We start from the raw sequence: 22,068 nt of genomic DNA, 5'->3' as shown, positions 1-22,068 counted from the left end.
TGTGCAGGAATGGAGGGCTGGTTCTCTCTGCTCTCTCACTGCTCACCAGAGACTCATCCTCTCCCTCTCCCTCTCTCCCTCCCTCTCTCCCTCTCTCTCTCCATCCTCCGCTGTCAGGCACAGCCTGGCTCCGTCAGCAGACCAAGCTCTCCTCTTCCTCTCTCTGACCGCCCCACTCACCCTGCGCCAGGTAAGAGGACCGGCGGCGTCGTCCTCCATCTCTCCATCTCCCTCTCCTCTCTCTCCTCCTTCCCCTCGCCCTGCCCCTCTCTCCCTTTACCCATCTCTCTCTGGCTCTCTTCCTCTTTCCATCCGTCCCCCTGTATCCCTCCCCTGTCTCTCCTCCTGTCTCTCTCTCCCCTCTCTATCCCCTGTCTTTCTCTCTCCTGTCTCTCCTTCTGTCTCTCTCCCCCTGTCTCTCTCTCTCCCGTCTCTCTCTCCCTCCTTCTCTCTCTCCCGTCTCTCTCCCTCCCATCTCTTCTGTCTCTCTCCCGTTTCTCTCCCGTCTCTCCTGTCTCTCTCTCCCGTCTCTCCTGTCTCTCTTTCTCCCCTGTTTCTCTCCCTCCCTCTCTCTCGTCTCTCTCCCCTTTATCCCCTGTCTCTCTCCCGCCTCTCCCGTCTCTCTCTACCCTGTCTCTCTCCCATCTCCCGTCTCTCTCTCCTGTCTCTCTCTCCCCTGTCTTTCTACCCTGTCTCTCTCCCTGTCTCTCCTGTCTCTCTCTCCCCTGTCTCTCTCTCTCCTCTCTCTCCCCTGTCTTTCTAACCTGTCTCTCTCCCCATCTCTCCTGTCTCTCTCTCCCCTGTCTCTCTGTGTGAATCCAGTTGACTCCATTATTCAGTTCAGTCAACAACAGCATATCAACAGATCATCACTATCAATACTATTAACACACACATTCACCAATTCACACCCCTACACAATCACAGATTCTCACTTACACAATCACAGATTCACACAAATTCACCCACACAATCACCAATTCACACTCCTACACAATCACAGAATCACACTCATACACACAAACTCACATACACAATCACCAATTCACACCCCTACACAATCACAGATTCTCACTTACACAATCACAGAATCACACTCATACACACAAACTCACATACACAATCACCAATTCACACCCCTACACAATCACAAATTCACACACAATCACCAATTCACACCCCTACACGATCACAGATTCTCACTTACACAATCACAGACTCACACAAATTCACACACACAATCACCAATTCACACCCCTACACAATCACAGATTCTCACTTACACAATCACAGATTCACACAAATTCACCCACACAATCACCAATTCACACTCATACACAATCACAGATTCACACTCATACACACTAATTCACATACACAATCACCAATTCACACTCCTACACAATCACAGATTCACACTTACACAATCACAGATTCACACAAATTCACACACACAATCACCAATTCACACTCATACACACTAATTCACACACACAATCACCAATTCACACTCCTACACAATCACAGATTCATACTTACACAATCACAGATTCACACAAATTCACACACACAATCACCAATTCACACTCCTATACAATCATCAATTCACACTCCTACACAGTCACCAATTCACACTCCTACACAATCACAGATTCACACTCATACACACTAATTCACATACACAATTGATGATTCACACTCTTACTCAATCACAAATTCTCACTCATACATACAAATTCACACTCATAAACACACAAATTCTCACTCGTACACATAGTCCCACTCATGCACATACAAATTCTCATTCGTACACACAAATTCACACTCATATAAAATCACAAATTGTTACTCACACACATGGATTCACACACACAATCATACACAAATTCTCACACACACACAAATTCTCACTCACACAGACAAACACTAATACTCTAACACACAGATTCTCACTCACACACACAAACACTAATACTCAGACACACACAGATTCTCACTCACACACACATAAACACTAATACTCTGACACACAGATTCTCACACACACACACAAACACTAATACTCAGACACAGTCTCTCTCACACACACAAACACTAATACTCAGACACACAGTGTCTCTCTCATATACACACACAAACACTAATACTCAGACACAGTCTCTCACACATACACACAAACACTAACGCTCTGACACACAGTGTCTCTCTCTCATACACACAAACACTAATTCTCAGACACACACAGTCTCTCTCACACACACAAACACTAATTCTCAGACACACACAGTCTCTCACACACACAAACACTAATTCTCAGACACACAGTCTCTCACACACACAAACACTAATTCTCAGACAGTCTCTCACACACACAAACACTAATTCTCAGACACACACAGTCTCTCTCACACACACAAACACTAATTCTCAGACACACACAGTCTCTCACACACACACAAACACTAATTCTCAGACACACACAGTCTCTCACACACACACAAACACTAATTCTCAGACACACACAGTCTCTCACACACACAAACACTAATTCTCAGACAGTCTCTCACACACACAAACACTAATTCTCAGACACACACAGTCTCTCACACACACACAAACACTAATTCTCAGGCACAGTCTCTCACACACACACACAAACACTAATACTCAGACACACAGTCTCTCTCACACACACAAACACTAATTCTCAGACACACAGTCTCTCACACACACAAACACTAATACTCAGACACACAGTCTCTCTCACGCACACAAACACTAATTCTCAGACACACAGTCTCTCACACACACACAAACACTAATTCTCAAACACACACAGTCTCTCACACACACACAAACACTAAATTCTCAGACACACACAGTCTCTCACACACACAAACACTAATTCTCAGACACACAGTGTCTCACACACACAAACACTAATTCTCAGACACACACAGTCTCTCACACACACACAAACACTAATTCTCAGACACACAGTCTCTCACACACACAAACACTAATTCTCAGACACACACAGTCTCTCACACACACACAAACACTAATTCTCAGACACACAGTCTCTCACACACACAAACACTAATTCTCAGACACACAGTCTCTCACACACACACAAACACTAATTCTCAGGCACAGTATCTCACACACACACACAAACACTAATACTCAGACACACACAGTCTCTCACACACACACAAACACTAATTCTCAGACACACACAGTCTCTCACACACACAAACACTAATTCTCAGACACACAGTCTCTCACACACACAAACACTAATTCTCAGACACACACAGTCTCTCACACACACACAAACACTAATTCTCAGACACAGTCTCTCACACACACAAACACTAATTCTCAGACACACACAGTCTCTCACACACACACAAACACTAATTCTCAGACACACAGTCTCTCACACACACAAACACTAATTCTCAGACACACACAGTCTCTCACACACACACAAACACTAATTCTCAGGCACAGTATCTCACACACACACACAAACACTAATACTCAGACACACAGTCTCTCTCACACACACAAACACTAATTCTCAGACACACAGTCTCTCACACACACAAACACTAATTCTCAGACACACACAGTCTCTCACACACACACAAACACTAATTCTCAGGCACAGTATCTCACACACACACACAAACACTAATACTCAGACACACAGTCTCTCTCACACACACAAACACTAATTCTCAGACACACACAGTCTCTCTCACACACACAAACACTAATTCTCAGACACACAGTCTCTCACACACACAAACACTAATTCTCAGACACACACAGTCTCTCTCACACACACAAACACTAATTCTCAGACACACAGTCTCTCACACACACAAACACTAATTCTCAGACACACACAGTCTCTCTCACACACACAAACACTAATTCTCAGACACATGCTGAGGGACACTGGCAGGAACACAAGCTAATTAAAAATTTACAAAGTCTCTCCTTCAGTCTCAGCTGCACAGCCCAGCATTTTCAAACTGCCTTCTCTCTCTCTCTGCCTGTCTCCCTCTCTCTCTCTCTGTCTTTGCCTGTCTCCCTCTCTCTATCTCTCTCTCTGTGTATCTGTCTGTCTCTCTGCCTGTCTCCCTCTCTTTATCTCTCTTTCTGTGTATCTGTCTCTCTGCCTGTCTCCCTCTCTCTCTCTGTCTCCCTCTCTCTCTCTCTGTGTCTGTCTGTCTCTCTGCCTGTCTCCTTCTCTCTGTGTGTCGGTCTGTCTCTCTGCCTGTCTCCCTCCCTCTCTGTGTCTGCCTGTCTCTCTGCCTGTCTTCCTCTCTCTCTCTATCTCTGTCTGTCTTTCTGCCTGTCTCCCTCTCTCTCTGTCTCGTTGCCTGTCTGTGAATCTCTCTCCTTGTCTCTCTGCCTGTCTCCCTCTCTCTCTGTCTCTCTACATGTATCTAAGCCTGTCTATGTCTCTCTGTCTCTCCATTTGTACCTCTGCAGAGAGGGACAGAGGGAGTTAGACAAACAGGCATAACCCCCTCTCTCTCTGTGTATTAACCCCTCTCTCTCTGAATTAACCCCTCTCTCCCTCTGTGTATTAACCCCCATGCCTCTGTGTATTAACCCCTCTCTCTCTCTGTGAATTAACCCCTGTCTCTCTGTATTAACCCCTCTCTCTGTGTATTAACCCCCTCTCTCTATATTAACCCCCGTTTGTGTATTAACCCCCCTCCCTCTCTGTATATTTTAACTCCTGTCCCTGTGTATTAACCCCTCTCTCTCTGTGTGTATTAACCCCTGTCTCTCTGTATTAACCCCCCTCTCTCTCTGTGTATTAACCCCAGCCAATCTCTGTGTATTAACCCCCCTGTCTCTCTCTGTATTAACCCCCCTGTCTCTCTGTGTATTAACCCCCCTGTCTCTCTCTGTATTAACCCCCCTGTCTCTCTGTGTATTAACCCCTCTCTCTGTCGCTCAGCCCCATGACGGTCCGCAGGGGCAAGAGACTCACCATCTCGATCCAGGAGCACATGGCCATAGACGTCTGTCCCGGTCCGATCCGGCCCATCCGCCAGATCTCCGCCTACTTCCCGCGGCTCTCCCCCACGGGGGCCGACCTGCCCCCCCCGCCGCTCTCCGGGGGGGCCGCAGGCGGGCTCTCGCCCGCGGGGGCACTGACCCTGGCAGACAGGCAGAGCATGCTGGGAAGCATGGACACGTCGGTGGAAATCGACAGCTACGACAGCGACGAAACAAGTAAGAAACACTGAGAGAGAGAGGGGTTAATACACTGAGAGAGAGGGGGGTTAATACACTGAGAGAGAGGGGTTAATACACTGACAGAGAGAGGGGTTAATACACTGAGAGAGAGGGGTTAATACACTGACAGAGAGAGGGGTTAATACACTGAGAGAGAGGGGGGTTAATACACTGAGAGAGAGGGGTTAATACACTGACAGAGAGAGGGGTTAATACACTGAGAGAGAGGGGGGTTCATAAACTGAGAGAGAGAGGGGGGTTAATACACTGAGAGAGAGGGGGGTTAACACACTGAGAGAGAGGGGTTAATACACTGAGAGAGAGGGGGGTTAACACACTGAGAGAGAGAGGGGTTAATACACTGAGAGAGAGGGGGGTTAACACACTGAGAGAGAGAGGGGGGTTAATACACTGAGAGAGAGGGGGGTTAATACACTGAGAGAGAGGGGTTAATACACTGACAGAGAGAGGGGTTAATACACTGAGAGAGAGGGGGGTTAATACACTGAGAGAGAGGGGTTAATACACTGAGAGAGAGGGGGGTTCATACACTGAGAGAGAGAGGGGTTAATACACTGAGAGAGAGGGGGGTTACCACACTGAGAGAGAGGGGTTAATACACTGACAGAGAGGGGGGTTAATACACTGAGAGAGAGGGGGGTTAACACACTGAGAGAGAGAGGGTTTAATACACTGAGAGAAAGGGGGGTTAATACACTGAGAGAGAGGGGGGTTAATACACTGAGAGAGAGGGGTTAATACAGACACACTGACTGGACACTCCAGTACATAAACACTGCACTGAGAGAGAGAGGGGTTAATACAGACACACTGACTGGACACTCCAGTACATTAACACTGCACTGAGAGAGAGAGGGGTTAATACACTGAGAGAGAGGGGGGTTCATAAACTGAGAGAGAGAGGGGGGTTAATACACTGAGAGAGAGGGGTTAATACACTGAGAGAGAGGGGGGTTCGTAAACTGAGAGAGAGAGGGGGGTTAATACACTGAGAGAGAGGGGTTAATACACTGACAGAGAGAGGGGTTAATACACTGAGAGAGAGGGGGGTTAACACACTGAGAGAGAGGGGGGTTAATACACTGAGAGAGAGAGGGGTTAACACACTGAGAGAGAGGGGGGTTAACACACTGAGAGAGAGAGGGGTTAATACACTGAGAGAGAGGGGGGTTAATACGCTGAGAGAGAGGGGTTAATACACTGAGAGAGAGGGGGGTTAATACACTGAGAGAGAGGGGTTAATACACTGACAGAGAGAGGGGTTAATACACTGATAGAGAGGGGGGTTAATACACTGAGAGAGAGGGGTTAATACACTGAGAGAGAGGGGGGTTAACACACTGAGAGAGAGAGGGGTTCATACACTGAGAGAGAGAGGGGGGTTAATACACTGAGAGAGAGGGGTTAATACACTGACAGAGAGGGGGGTTAATACACTGAGAGAGAGGGGTTAATACACTGAGAGAGAGGGGGGTTAATACACTGAGAGAGAGGGGTTAATACAGACACACTGACTGGACACTCCAGTACATAAACACTGCACTGAGAGAGAGAGGGGTTAATACAGACACACTGACTGGACACTCTAGTACATTAACACTGCACTGAGAGAGAGAGGGGTTAATACAGACACACTGACTGGACACTCCAGTACATGAACACTGCACTGAGAGAGAGAGGGGTTAATACAGACACACTGACTGGACACTCCAGTACATTAACACTGCACTGAGAGAGAGAGGGGTTAATACACACACACTGACTGGACACTCCAGTACATTAACACTGCACTGAGAGAGAGAGGGGTTAATACACACACACTGACTGGACACTCCAGTACATTAACACTGCACTGAGAGAGAGAGGGGTTAATACAGACACACTGACTGGACACTCCAGTACATTAACACTGCACTGAGAGAGAGGAGTTAATACAGACACACTGACTGGACACTCCAGTACATCAACACTGCACTGAGAGAGAGAGGGGAGTTAATACAGACACACTGACTGGACACTCCATTACATTAACACTGCACTGAGAGAGAGAGAGGGGTTAATACAGACGCACTGACTGGACACTCCAGTACATTAACACTGCACTGAGAGAGAGAGGGGTTAATACAGACACACTGACTGGACACTCCAGTACATTAACACTGCACTGAGAGAGAGAGGGGTTCATACACACACACTGACTGGACACTCCAGTACATTAACACTGCACTGAGAGAGAGGGGTTAATACAGACACACTGACTGGACACTCCAGTACATTAACACTGCACTGAGAGAGAGAGGGGTTAATACAGACACACTGACTGGACACTCCAGTACATTAACACTGCACTGAGAGAGAGAGAGGGGTTCATACAGACACACTGACTGGACACTCCAGTACATTTACACTGCACTGAGAGAGAGAGGGGTTAATACAGACACACTGACTGGACACTCCAGTACATTAACACTGCACTGAGAGAGAGAGGGGTTATTACACACTGAGCTGGGTGAAGAGAGTGACTGAATAATGACAAGAATCACAGCACTGATCTCAGGTCAGTGCTCAGAAGAGATCTGGGCTGAAGAGTGACTGATTGTGCATGATCACTTGGTGAATTGTGTGACTGAGCATCTGGGGTCAAGGGAAAGTGATCAAGTGGCGCACAGGCCTCCTGTCTCTGGGGCATCAGTCTTCAAACAGATTCTCTGTTTCAGCATCTCTGGGCACTTTGGAGTTCAACCTGCTGTATGAGAGAGACACCAGCACCCTGCACTGTACTATACTGAGAGCCAAGGTCTGTATTAACCCCTCTCTCTCTCAGTGCAGTGTTAATGTACTGTAGTGTCCAGTCAGTGTGTCTGTATTAACCCCCCTCTCTCTCAGTGCAGTGTTAATGTACTGGAGTGTCCAGTCAGTGTGTCTGTATTAACCCCTCTCTTTCTCAGTGCAGTGTTAATGTACTGGAGTGTCCAGTCAGTGTGTCTGTATGAAGCCCTCTCTCTCTCTCAGTGCAGTGTTAATGAACTGGAGTATCCAGTCAGTGTGTCTGTATGAACCCCTCTCTCTCTCAGTGCATTGTTAATGTACTGGAGTGTCCAGTCAGTGTGTGTATTAACCCCTCTCTCTCTCTCAGTGCAGTGTTAATGTACTGGAGTGTCCAGTCAGTGTGTCTGTATTATCCCCTCTCTCTCTCAGTGCAGTGTTAATGTACTGGAGTGTCCAGTCAGTGTGTCTGTATTAACCCCCCTCTCTCTCTCAGTGCAGTGTTAATGTACTGGAGTGTCCAGTCAGTGTGTCTGTATTAACCCCTCTCTCTCAGTGCAGTGTTGATGTACTGGAGTGTCCAGTCAGAGTGTGTGTATTAACCCCTCTCTCTCTCAGTGCAGTGTTAATGTACTGGAGTGTCCAGTCAGTGTGTCTGTATTATCCCCTCTCTCTCTCAGTGCAGTGTTAATGTACTGGAGTGTCCAGTCAGTGTGTCTGTATTAACCCCTCTCTCTCTCTCAGTGCAGTGTTAATGTACTGGAGTGTCCATTCAGTGTGTCTGTATTAACCCCTCTCTCTCTCTCAGTGCAGTGTTAATGTACTGGAGTGTCCAGTCAGTGTGTCTGTATTAACCCCTCTCTCTTTCAGTGCAGTGTTAATGTACTGGAGTGTCCAGTCAGTGTGTCTGTATTAACCCCTCTCTCTCTCAGTGCAGTGTTCATGTACTGGAGTGTCCAGTCAGTGTGTCTGTATTAACCCCCCTCTCTCTCTCAGTGCAGTGTTCATGTACTGGAGTGTCCAGTCAGTGTGTGTATTAACCCCTCTCTCTCAGTGCAGTGTTAATGTACTGGAGTGTCCAGTCAGTGTGTCTGTATTAACCCCTCTCTCTCTCAGTGCAGTGTTAATGTACTGGAGTGTCCAGTCAGTGTGTCTGTATGAACCCCTCTCTCTCAGTGCAGTGGTAATGTACTGGAGTGTCCAGTCAGTGTGTCTGTATTAACCCCTCTCTCTCTCTCAGTGCAGTGGTAATGTACTGGAGTGTCCAGTCAGTGTGTCTGTATTAACCCCTCTCTCTCTCAGTGCAGTGTTAATGTACTGGAGTGTCCAGTCAGTGTGTCTGTATTAACCCCTCTCTCTCTCTCTCTCAGTGCAGTGTTAATGTACTGGAGTGTCCAGTCAGTGTGTGTGTATTAACCCCCCTCTCTCTCTCAGTGCAGTGTTAATGTACTGGAGTGTCCAGTCAGTGTGTCTGTATTAACCCCTCTCTCTCAGTGCAGTGTTAATGTACTGGAGTGTCCAGTCAGTGTGTCTGTATTAACCCCTCTCTCTCTCAGTGCAGTGTTAATGTACTGGAGTGTCCAGTCAGTGTGTCTGTATGAACCCCTCTCTCTCAGTGCAGTGTTAATGTACTGGAGTGTCCAGTCAGTGTGTCTGTATTAACCCCTCTCTCTCTCAGTGCAGTGTTAATGTACTGGAGTGTCCAGTCAGTGTGTCTGTATTAACCCCTCTCTCTCTCAGTGCAGTGTTAATGTACGGTGGTGTTCAGCTGCTGTCTGTATTAACCCCTCTCTGTGTTTCAGGGTTTGAAACCAATGGATTTTAATGGACTGGCTGACCCCTATGTGAAGCTCCACCTCCTGCCTGGAGCCTGCAAGGTACTGTTGACACGAGGGAGTCTGAGAGGCCTGCTGGCTGCAGTTCTGCAGCCGGCCTGAGGGGCCGGGGGGCGCTGTCCCTGTCCTGGGTGACTGCAGCTGTGTTTCTCCCTGCGCGGGTTTAGGCCAACAAGCTGAAAACTCGGACGGTGAGGAATTCCCTGAATCCCGTCTGGAATGAGACTCTCACCTATTTCGGAATCACTGATGAGGACATCATGAAGAGAACACTGAGGTACTGATCCGCTGGTCCACTGAGACACTGATCCTCTGATCCACTGAGGTACTGACCCACTGAGGTACTGATCCACTGGTCCACTGGTCCACTGAGACACTGAGGTACTGACCCACTGAGGTACTGATCCACTGGTCCACTGGTCCACTGAGACACTGAGGTACTGACCCACTGAGACACTGAGGTACTGATCCACTGGTCCACTGAGACACTGATCCTCTGATCCACTGAGGTACTGACCCACTGAGGTACTGATCCACTGGTCCACTGAGACACTGAGGTACTGACCCACTGAGACACTGAGGTACTGATCCACTGAGGTACTGGTCCACTGGTCCACTGATCCTCTGATCTACTGAGGTACTGAGGTACTGACCCACTGACCCACTGAGACACTGAGGTACTGACCCACTGAGACACTGAGGTACTGATCCACTGAGGTACTGGTGCACTGGTCCACTGGTCCACTGATCCTCTGATCTACTGAGGTACTGACCCACTGACCCACTGAGACACTGAGGTACTGATCCACTGAGGTACTGAGGTACTGAGGTACTGACCCACTGAGACACTGAGGTACTGATCCACTGAGGTACTGAGGTACTGGTCCACTGGTCCACTGGTCCACTGATCCTCTGATCCACTGAGGTACTGACCCACTGAGGTACTGATCCACTGACCCACTGAGACACTGAGGTACTGATCCACTGAGGTACTGAGGTACTGATCCACTGGTCCACTGACCCACTGAGGTACTGATCCACTGAGACACTGACCCACTGATCCACTGAGGTACTGGTCCACTGACCCACTGACCCACTGACCCACTGAGGTACTGACCCACTGACCCACTGACCCACTGAGACACTGATGTACTGATCCACTGAGGTACTGAGGTACTGATCCACTGGTCCACTGGTCCACTGATCCTCTGATCTAGTGAGGTACGGACCCACTGACCCACTGAGACACTGAGGTACTGATCCACTGAGGTACTGAGGTACTGATCCACTGGTCCACTGGTCCACTGATCCTCTGATCTACTGAGGTATTGACCCACTGATCCACTGACCCACTGAGGTACTGATCCACTGATCCACTGATCCACTGATCCTCTGATCCACTGAGGTACTGAGGTACTGAGGTACTGACCCACTGAGACACTGAGGTACTGAGGTACTGAGGTACTGACCCACTGACCCACTGACCCACTGACCCACTGAGACACTGAGATACTGATCCACTGATCCTCTGATCCACTGAGGTACTGACCCACTGGGGTACTGATCCACTGACCCACTGAGACACTGATGTACTGATCCACTGAGGTACTGAGGTACTGATCCACTGGTCCACTGGTCCACTGATCCTCTGATCTAGTGAGGTACGGACCCACTGACCCACTGAGACACTGAGGTACTGATCCACTGAGGTACTGAGGTACTGACCCACTGAGACACTGAGGTACTGATCCACTGAGGTACTGAGGTACTGATCCACTGGTCCACTGGTCCACTGATCCTCTGATCTACTGAGGTATTGACCCACTGATCCACTGACCCACTGAGGTACTGAGGTACTGACCCACTGAGACACTGAGGTACTGATCCACTGATCCACTGATCCTCTGATCCACTGAGGTACTGATCCACTGACCCACTGAGACACTGAGGTACTGAGGTACTGAGGTACTGATCCACTGATCCACTGATCCACTGACCCACTGGTCCACTGAGGTACTGGTCCACTGACCCACTGATCCACTGAGGTACTGACCCACTGACCCACTGACCCACTGAGACACTGAGGTACTGATCCACTGATCCACTGATCCACTGATCCTCTGATCCACTGAGGTACTGACCCACTGAGGTACTGATCCACTGACCCACTGAGACACTGAGGTACTGATCCACTGAGGTACTGGTCCACTGGTCCACTGGTCCACTGATCCTCTGATCTACTGAGGTATTGACCCACTGACCCACTGAGACACTGAGGTACTGACCCACTGAGACACTGAGGTACTGATCCAATGATCCACTGATCCTCTGATCCACTGAGGTACTGACCCACTGAGGTACTGACCCACTGACCCACTGACCCACTGAGACACTGAGACACTGACCCACTGAGGTACTGAGGTACTGACCCACTGACCCACTGAGGTACTGACCCACTGGTCCACTGACCCACTGAGACACTGAGGTACTGATCCACTGAGGTACTGAGGTACTGATCCACTGACCCACTGAGGTACTGACCCACTGGTCCACTGACCCACTGAGGTACTGAGGTACTGACCCACTGACCCACTGACCCACTGACCCACTGAGACACTGAGGTACTGATCCACTGATCCTCTGATCCACTGAGGTACTGACCCACTGGGGTACTGATCCACTGACCCACTGAGACACTGATGTACTGATCCACTGAGGTACTGAGGTACTGATCCACTGGTCCACTGGTCCACTGATCCTCTGATCTAGTGAGGTACGGACCCACTGACCCACTGAGACACTGAGGTACTGATCCACTGAGGTACTGAGGTACTGATCCACTGGTCCACTGGTCCACTGATCCTCTGATCTACTGAGGTATTGACCCACTGATCCACTGACCCACTGAGGTACTGAGGTACTGACCCACTGAGACACTGAGGTACTGATCCACTGATCCACTGATCCTCTGATCCACTGAGGTACTGATCCACTGACCCACTGAGACACTGAGGTACTGAGGTACTGATCCACTGATCCACTGATCCACTGACCCACTGGTCCACTGAGGTACTGGTCCACTGACCCACTGATCCACTGAGGTACTGACCCACTGACCCACTGACCCACTGAGACACTGAGGTACTGATCCACTGATCCACTGATCCACTGATCCTCTGATCCACTGAGGTACTGACCCACTGAGGTACTGATCCACTGACCCACTGAGACACTGAGGTACTGATCCACTGAGGTACTGGTCCACTGGTCCACTGGTCCACTGATCCTCTGATCTACTGAGGTATTGACCCACTGACCCACTGAGACACTGAGGTACTGATCCACTGACCCACTGAGACACTGAGGTACTGACCCACTGAGACACTGAGGTACTGATCCAATGATCCACTGATCCTCTGATCCACTGAGGTACTGACCCACTGAGGTACTGACCCACTGACCCACTGAGACACTGAGACACTGACCCACTGAGGTACTGAGGTACTGACCCACTGACCCACTGAGGTACTGACCCACTGGTCCACTGACCCACTGAGACACTGAGGTACTGATCCACTGAGGTACTGAGGTACTGATCCACTGACCCACTGAGGTACTGACCCACTGGTCCACTGACCCACTGAGGTACTGAGGTACTGACCCACTGGTCCACTGACCCACTGATCCACTGAGGTACTGATCCACTGACCCACTGAGGAACTGACCCACTGGTTTACTGACCCACTGACCCACTGACCCACTGAGGTACTGACCCACTGATCCAGTGATCCACTGACCCACTGACCCACTGACCCACTGATCCACTGAGGTACTGACCCACGGAGGTACTGATCCACTGAGGTACTGATCCACTGATCCACTGACCCACTGACCCACTGACCCACTGAGGTACTGACCCACTGGTCCACTGACCCACTGAGGTACTGACCCACTGACCCACTGACCCACTGATCCTCTGATCCACTGACCCACTGAACCACTGTACTGATCCTCTGACTCACTGATCCTCTGATCCACTGGTCCACTGATCCACTGATCCACTGAGATACTGATCCACTGATCCACTGATCCTCTGACCCACTGACACACTGATCCACTGATCCACTGACGTACCGAGGCACTGGTCCACTCTCAGACTCTCACTGGGGTGGGTGTGTGTGACTCTCAGACTCACTGGGCTGGGTGTGTGTGACTCTCACTGGGCTGGGTGTGTGTGACTCTCAGACTCACTGGGGTGGGTGTGTGTGACTCTCACTGGGCTGGGTGTGTGACTCTCAAACTCACTGGGCTGGGTGTGTGTGACTCTCAGACTCACTGGGCTGGGTGTGTGTGACTCTCACTGGGCTGGGTGTGTGTGACTCTCAGACTCACTGGGGTGGGTGTGTGTGACTCTCAGACTCACTGGGGTGGGTGTGTGTGACTCTCACTGGGCTGGGTGTGTGTGACTCTCAGACTCATTGGGGTGGGTGTGTGTGACTCTCAGACTCACTGGGCTGGGTGTGTGTGACTCTCACTGGGCTGGGTGTGTGACTCTCAGACTCACTGGGGTGGGTGTGTGTGACTCTCACTGGGCTGGGTGTGTGTGACTCTCACTGGGCTGGGTGTGTGTGACTCTCACTGGGGTGGGTGTGTGTGACTCTCACTGGGCTGGGTGTGTGTGACTCTCAGACGCTCTGACAGCCTGATGTAAACACTGTCAGTGCCTGTCGCGCCCGTCAGCCAGTGTCAGTCCCTCAGTGACAGATTGAGGCCAGGCTCTCCGCTGGGGGTCGGTGCTGTTGAGCCCTGGAGGACAGACAAGTCTCTAGCGGGTTGGCCTGACCTCTGTGGAGCACAAACATCTCTCTCAATCTCTCGACCCGTCTGTCTCTCTCTCTCTCTCTGTTGATCTGCCTGTCTGTCTTTGTGCTGATCTGCCTGTCTCTCTTTGTGCTGACCTGCCTGTCTATCTCTGTGCTGATCAGCCTGTCTTTCTCTCTACTAACCTTCCTGTCTGTGCTGATCTGCCTGTCTGTCTTTGTGCTGATCTGCCTGTCTATCTCTGTGCTGATCAGCCTGTCTTTCTCTCTACTAACCTTCCTGTCTGTGCTGATCTGCCTGTCTGTCTTTGTGCTGATCTGCCTGTCTCTCTTTGTGCTGACCTGCCTGTCTATCTCTGTGCTGATCAGCCTGTCTTCCTCTCTACCGACCTTCCTGTCTGTGCTGATCTGCTTGTCTGTCTCTCTACTGACCCGTCCGTCTCTGCTGATCTGCCTGTCTGTCTCTCTACTGATCTGTTTGTCTCACTAGCGATCTGCCTGTCCGTCTCACTGACCTGCCTGTCTGTCTTTCTACTGACCTGTCCGTCTCACTGACCTGCCTGTCTGTCTTTCTACTGACCTGTCCGTCTCTGCTGACCAGCCTGTCTGTCTTTGCAGCAATCTAATTACAAACACAGTCTCACACGTGAGACTCAGTTCTCTGATTTCTCAAGAGCCAAACTCTCACTCTGCTTTCTCTCTCTCTCCAATTATTCAAATCTGTGTTCTTGTCTTAACATGCTACGATATTCCCCAATTAAATTACACCCAGAAGGCAAATATCTTCGTCTATATAAACATCTCTCTCTCAGTGCAGTGTTCATGTACTGGAGTGTCCAGTCAGTGTGTGTGTATTAACCCCTCTCTCTCTCTCAGTGCAGTGTTAATGTACTGGAGTGTCCAGTCAGTCTGTGTGTATTAACCCCTCTCTCTCTCTCTCAGTGCAGTGTTAATGTACTGGAGTGTCCAGTCAGTGTGTCTGTATTAACCCCTCTCTCTCTCTCAGTGCAGTGTTCATGTACTGGAGTGTCCAGTCAGTGTGTGTGTATTAACCCCTCTCTCTCTCAGTGCAGTGTTCATGTACTGGAGTGTCCAGTCAGTGTGTGTGTATTAACCCCTCTCTCTCTCAGTGCAGTGTTCATGTACTGGAGTGTCCAGTCAGTGTGTGTGTATTAACCCCTCTCTCTCTCTCTCAGTGCAGTGTTAATGTACTGGAGTGTCCAGTCAGTGTGTCTGTATTAACCCCTCTCTCTCTCAGTGCAGTGTTAATGTACTGGAGTGTCCAGTCAGTGTGTCTGTATTAACCCCTCTCTCTCTCAGTGCAGTGTTCATGTACTGGAGTGTCCAGTCAGTGTGTGTGTATTAACCCCTCTCTCTCTCAGTGCAGTGTTCATGTACTGGAGAGTCCAGTCAGTGTGTGTGTATTAACCCCTCTCTCTCTCAGTGCAGTGTTAATGTACTGGAGTGTCCAGTCAGTGTGTCTGTATTAACCCCTCTCTCTCTCAGTGCAGTGTTCATGTACTGGAGTGTCCAGTCAGTGTGTGTGTATTAACCCCCCTCTCTCTCAGTGCAGTGTTCATGTACTGGAGTGTCCAGTCAGTGCGTCTGTATTAACCCCCCTCTCTCTCTCAGTGCAGTGTTAATGTACTGGAGTGTCCAGTCAGTGTGTGTGTATTAACCCCTCTCTCTCTCAGTGCAGTGTTAATGTACTGGAGTGTCCAGTCAGTGTGTGTGTATTAACCCCTCTCTCTCTCTCAGTGCAGTGTTAATGTACTGGTGTGTCCAGTCAGTGTGTCTATATTAACCCCTCTCTCTCTCTCAGTGCAGTGTTAATGTACTGGAGTGTCCAGTCAGTGTGTCTGTATTAACCCCTCTCTCTCTCAGTGCAGTGTTCATGTACTGGAGTGTCCAGTCAGTGTGTGTGTATTAACCCCTCTCTCTCTCAGTGCAGTGTTAATGTACTGGAGTGTCCAGTCAGTGTGTCTGTATTAACCCCTCTCTCTCTCAGTGCAGTGTTAATGTACTGGAGTGTCCAGTCAGTGTGTGTGTATTAACCCCTCTCTCTCTCAGTGCAGTGTTCATGTACTGGAGTGTCCAGTCAGTGTGTGTATTAACCCCTCTCTCTCTCTCAGTGCAGTGTTAATGTACTGGAGTGTCCAGTCAGTGTGTCTGTATTAACCCCTCTCTCTCTCAGTGCAGTGTTAATGTACTGGAGTGTCCAGTCAGTGTGTGTGTATTAACCCCCCTCTCTCTCAGTGCAGTGTTAATGTACTGGAGTGTCCAGTCAGTGTGTCTGTATTAACCCCTCTCTCTCTCTCTCTCAGTGCAGTGTTAATGTACTGGAGTGTCCAGTCAGTGTGTGTGTATTAACCCCTCTCTCTCTCAGTGCAGTGTTAATGTACTGGAGTGTCCAGTCAGTGTGTGCGTATTAACCCCTCTCTCTCTCTCTCAGTGCAGTGTTAATGTACTGGAGTGTCCAGTCAGTGTGTCTGTATTAACCCCTCTCTCTCTCTCTCTCAGTGCAGTGTTAATGTACTGGAGTGTCCAGTCAGTGTGTGTGTATTAACCCCTCTCTCTCTCAGTGCAGTGTTAATGTACTGGAGTGTCCAGTCAGTGTGTCTGTATTAACCCCTCTCTCTCTCAGTGCAGTGTTCATGTACTGGAGTGTCCAGTCGGTGTGTCTGTATTAACCCCTCTCTCTCTCAGTGCAGTGTTAATGTACTGGAGTGTCCAGTCAGTGTGTCTGTATTAACCCCTCTCTCTCTCAGTGCAGTGTGTGTGTACTGGAGTGTCCAGTCAGTGTGTGTGTATGAACCCCTCTCTCTCTCAGTGCAGTGTTAATGTACTGGAGTGTCCAGTCAGTGTGTGTGTATGAACCCCTCTCTCTCTCTCAGTGCAGTGTTAATGTACTGGAGTGTCCAGTCAGTGTGTGTGTATGAACCCCTCTCTCTCTCTCAGTGCAGTGTTAATGTACTGGAGTGTCCAGTCAGTGTGTGTGTATTAACCCCTCTCTCTCTCAGTGCAGTGTTAATGTACTGGAGTGTCCAGTCAGTGTGTGTGTATGAACCCCTCTCTCTCTCAGTGCAGTGTTAGACTAGACCAGTCCAGAGATCACTGGTCCAGTCAGGGTCACACTGTCCCCCTCCAGTCCAGAGACGAGTGGGGAGTCAGTGTTAATGCAGACTGTCTCTGTCTCAGGGTGACGGTCTGCGATGAGGACAAGCTGACCCACAACGAGTTCATCGGCGAGGCGCGCCTGGCTCTGAGGAGACTGAAGCCAGGCCTGATCAAGCAGTACAACATCTGTCTGGAGCCACACCCCCCTGTGAGCAAAGACACCTGTCTCTACCACAGCCCCACCCCGGACACAGGACAGAGAGACACAGGACAGCCCCACCCCGGACACAGGACAGAGAGAGACAGGACAGCCCCACACAGGACACAGGACAGAGAGACACAGGACAGAGAGAGACAGGACAGCCCCACACAGGACACAGGACAGAGAGACACAGGACAGCCCCACACAGGGACACAGGACAGAGAGACACAGGACAGAGAGACACAGGACAGCCCCACACAGGGACACAGGACAGAGAGACACAGGACAGAGAGACACAGGACAGCCCCACACAGGACACAGGACAGAGAGACACAGGACAGCCCCACACCGGACACAGGACAGAGAGACACAGGACAGCCCCACCCAGGACACAGGACAGAGAGACACAGGACAGAGAGAGACAGGACAGCCCCACACAGGACACAGGACAGAGAGACACAGGACAGAGAGACACAGGACAGAGAGAGACAGGACAGCCCCACACAGGACACAGGACAGAGAGACACAGGACAGAGAGAGACAGGACAGCCCCACACAGGACACAGGACAGAGAGACACAGGACAGCCCCACACCGGACACAGGACAGAGAGACACAGGACAGCCCCACCCAGGACACAGGACAGAGAGACACAGGACAGCCCCACACAGGACACAGGACAGAGAGAGACAGGACAGAGAGAGACAGGACAGCCCCACACCGGACACAGGACAGAGAGACACAGGACAGAGAGAGACAGGACAGCCCCACACAGGACACAGGACAGAGAGACACAGGACAGAGAGACACAGGACAGCCCCACACAGGGACACAGGACAGAGAGACACAGGACAGAGAGACACAGGACAGCCCCACACAGGACACAGGACAGAGAGACACAGGACAGAGAGAGACAGGACAGCCCCACACAGGACACAGGACAGAGAGACACAGGACAGCCCCACACCGGACACAGGACAGAGAGAGACAGGACAGCCCCACACAGGACACAGGACAGAGAGACACAGGACGGAGAGACACAGGACAGAGAGAGACAGGACAGCCCCACACCAGGACACAGGACAGAGAGACACAGGACAGAGAGAGACAGGACAGCCCCACACAGGACACAGGACAGAGAGACACAGGACAGCCCCACACCGGACACAGGACAGAGAGACACAGGACAGCCCCACCCAGGACACAGGACAGAGAGAGACAGGACAGCCCCACACCAGGACACAGGACAGAGAGACACAGGACAGAGAGAGACAGGACAGCCCCACACAGGACACAGGACAGAGAGACACAGGACAGAGAGAGACAGGACAGCCCCACACAGGACACAGGACAGAGAGACACAGGACAGCCCCACACAGGGACACAGGACAGAGAGACACAGGACAGAGAGAGACAGGTTAGCCCCACACAGGACACAGGACAGAGAGACACAGGACAGAGAGAGACAAGACAGCCCCACACAGGACACAGGACAGAGAGACACAGGACAGAGAGACACAGGACAGCACCACACAGGACACAGGACAGAGAGAGACAGGACAGAGAGAGACAGGACAGCCCCACACAGGACACAGGACAGAGAGACACAGGACAGAGAGAGACAGGACAGCCCCACACCGGGACACAGGACAGAGAGAGACAGGACAGAGAGAGACAGGACAGCCCCACACCAGGACACAGGACAGAGAGAGACAGGACAGCCCCACACAGGACACAGGACAGAGAGACACAGGACAGAGAGAGACAGGACAGCCCCACACCGGGACACAGGACAGAGAGAGACAGGACAGAGAGAGACAGGACAGCCCCACACAGGACACAGGACAGGGAGACACAGGACAGAGAGAGACAGGACAGCCCCACACCGGGACACAGGACAGAGAGACACAGGACAGAGAGAGACAGGACAGCCCCACACAGGACACAGGACAGAGAGACACAGGACAGAGAGAGACAGGACAGCCCCACACCGGGACACAGGACAGAGAGAGACAGGACAGAGAGAGAGAGGACAGCCCCACACCAGGACACAGGACAGAGAGAGACAGGACAGCCCCACACCAGGACACAGGACAGAGAGAGACAGGACAGCCCCACACCGGGACACAGGACAGAGAGAGACAGGACAGAGAGAGACAGGACAGCCCCACACAGGACACAGGACAGAGAGACACAGGATAGAGAGACACAGGACAGCCCCACACAGGGACACAGGACAGAGAGACACAGGACAGAGAGAGACAGGACAGCCCCACACAGGACACAGGACAGAGAGACACAGGACAGAGAGAGACAGGACAGCCCCACACCGGGACACAGGACAGAGAGAGACAGGACAGCCCCACACCGGGACACAGGACAGAGAGACACAGGACAGAGAGAGACAGCACAGCCCCACACCAGGACACAGGACAGAAAGACAGGACAGCCCCACACCGGGACACAGGACAGAGAGACAGGACAGCCCCACACCGGGACACAGGACAGAGAGACAGGACAGCCCCACACCAGGACACAGGACAGAGAGAGAGACAGCCCCACACTGGGACACAGGACAGAGAGACAGGACAGCCCCACACCAGGACACAGGACAGAGAGACACAGGACAGAGAGAGAGACAGCCCCACACTGGGACACAGGACAAAGAGAGACACAGCCCCAGACAAGGACACAGGACAGAGACACAGCCCCAGACAGGGACACAGGACAGAGAGACAGGACAGAGATACACGGGACAGAGAGAGAGACAGGACAAAGAGAGGAGAGAGACAGACAGGACAGAAAGAGATGGGACAGGGAGAGGGATAGAGGAAGAGACAGCACAGAGAGAGTAGAGAGACAAGAGAGGGAGAGAAGAGAGACAGGAAGAAAAGATTATTAAACAATTATATGAATCCTCTTTATCTCTGTCACAGCTGCCATCACCATCAGCCATGAGTGACGCTCTGAGAGGAATATCCTGCTACCTGAGAGAGGTGAGACACACAGAGAATATCCTGCTACCTGAGAGAGGTGAGACACACAGAGAATATCCTGCTACCTGAGAGAGGTGAGACACACGGAGAATATCCTGCTACCTGAGAGAGGTGAGACACACGGAGAATATCCTGCTACCTGAGAGAGGTGAGACACACAGAGAATATCCTGCTACCTGAGAGAGGTGAGACACACAGAGAATATCCTGCTACCTGAGAGAGGTGAGACACACAGAGAATATCCTGCTACCTGAGACAGGTGAGACACACGGAGAATATCCTGCTACCTGAGAGAGGTGAGACACACGGAGAATATCCTGCTACCTGAGAGAGGTGAGACACACGGAGAATATCCTGCTACCTGAGAGAGGTGAGACACACGGAGAATATCCTGCTACCTGAGAGAGGTGAGACACAAAGAGAATATCCTGCTACCTGAGAGAGGTGAGACACACGGAGAATATCCTGCTACCTGAGAGAGGTGAGACACACAGAGAATATCCTGCTACCTGAGAGAGGTGAGACACAAAGAGAATATCCTGCTACCTGAGAGAGGTGAGACACACAGAAAATATCCTGCTACCTGAGACAGGTGAGACACACGGAGAATATCCTGCTACCTGAGACAGGTGAGACACAGAGAATATCCTGCTACCCGAGAGATATTAACCCCTCTCTCTCTCAGTGCAGTGTTAATGTACTGGAGTGTCCCGTCAGTGTGTGTGTATTAACCCCTCTCTCTCTCAGTGCAGTGTTAATGTACTAGAGTGTCCAGTCAGTGTGTCTGTATTAACCCCTCTCTCTCTCAGTGCAGTGGTAATGTACTGGAGTGTCCAGTCAGTGTGTCTGTATTAACCCCTCTCTCTCTCTCAGTGCAGTGGTAATGTACTGGAGTGTCCAGTCAGTGTGTCTGTATTAACCCCTCTCTCTCTCAGTGCAGTGTTAATGTACTGGAGTGTCCAGTCAGTGTGTCTGTATTAACCCCTCTCTCTCTCTCTCTCAGTGCAGTGTTAATGTACTGGAGTGTCCAGTCAGTGTGTGTGT

At 50.6% G+C, this 22,068-nt stretch overlaps 1 protein-coding gene across 1 annotated transcript in view; it reads left to right on the top strand.

Moving 5' to 3' along the window:
- The first annotated feature begins 4,976 nt into the window (after window positions 1–4,976).
- doc2a (double C2 domain alpha) overlaps window positions 4,977–22,068 on the top strand; it is a 23,580-nt gene continuing 6,488 nt past the window's right edge. Inside the window, exons 1-6 of the mRNA XM_088917820.1 lie at window positions 4,977–5,265; window positions 8,007–8,086; window positions 9,858–9,932; window positions 10,058–10,167; window positions 17,909–18,035; window positions 20,965–21,024. Of these exons, the coding sequence (XP_088773946.1) occupies window positions 4,992–5,265; window positions 8,007–8,086; window positions 9,858–9,932; window positions 10,058–10,167; window positions 17,909–18,035; window positions 20,965–21,024 (726 nt within the window). The 5' untranslated portion in view covers window positions 4,977–4,991. The remainder of the gene's footprint in view (window positions 5,266–8,006; window positions 8,087–9,857; window positions 9,933–10,057; window positions 10,168–17,908; window positions 18,036–20,964; window positions 21,025–22,068) is intronic.

Source organism: Atractosteus spatula, chromosome 5 (genome assembly GCF_055471065.1).
Source record: "Atractosteus spatula isolate fAtrSpa1 chromosome 5, fAtrSpa1.hap1, whole genome shotgun sequence".
Taxonomy (NCBI): domain Eukaryota; kingdom Metazoa; phylum Chordata; class Actinopteri; order Semionotiformes; family Lepisosteidae; genus Atractosteus; species Atractosteus spatula.
Note: the sequence above shows the minus strand (reverse complement) of the source record. Positions and strands in the feature narration are given on the sequence as shown.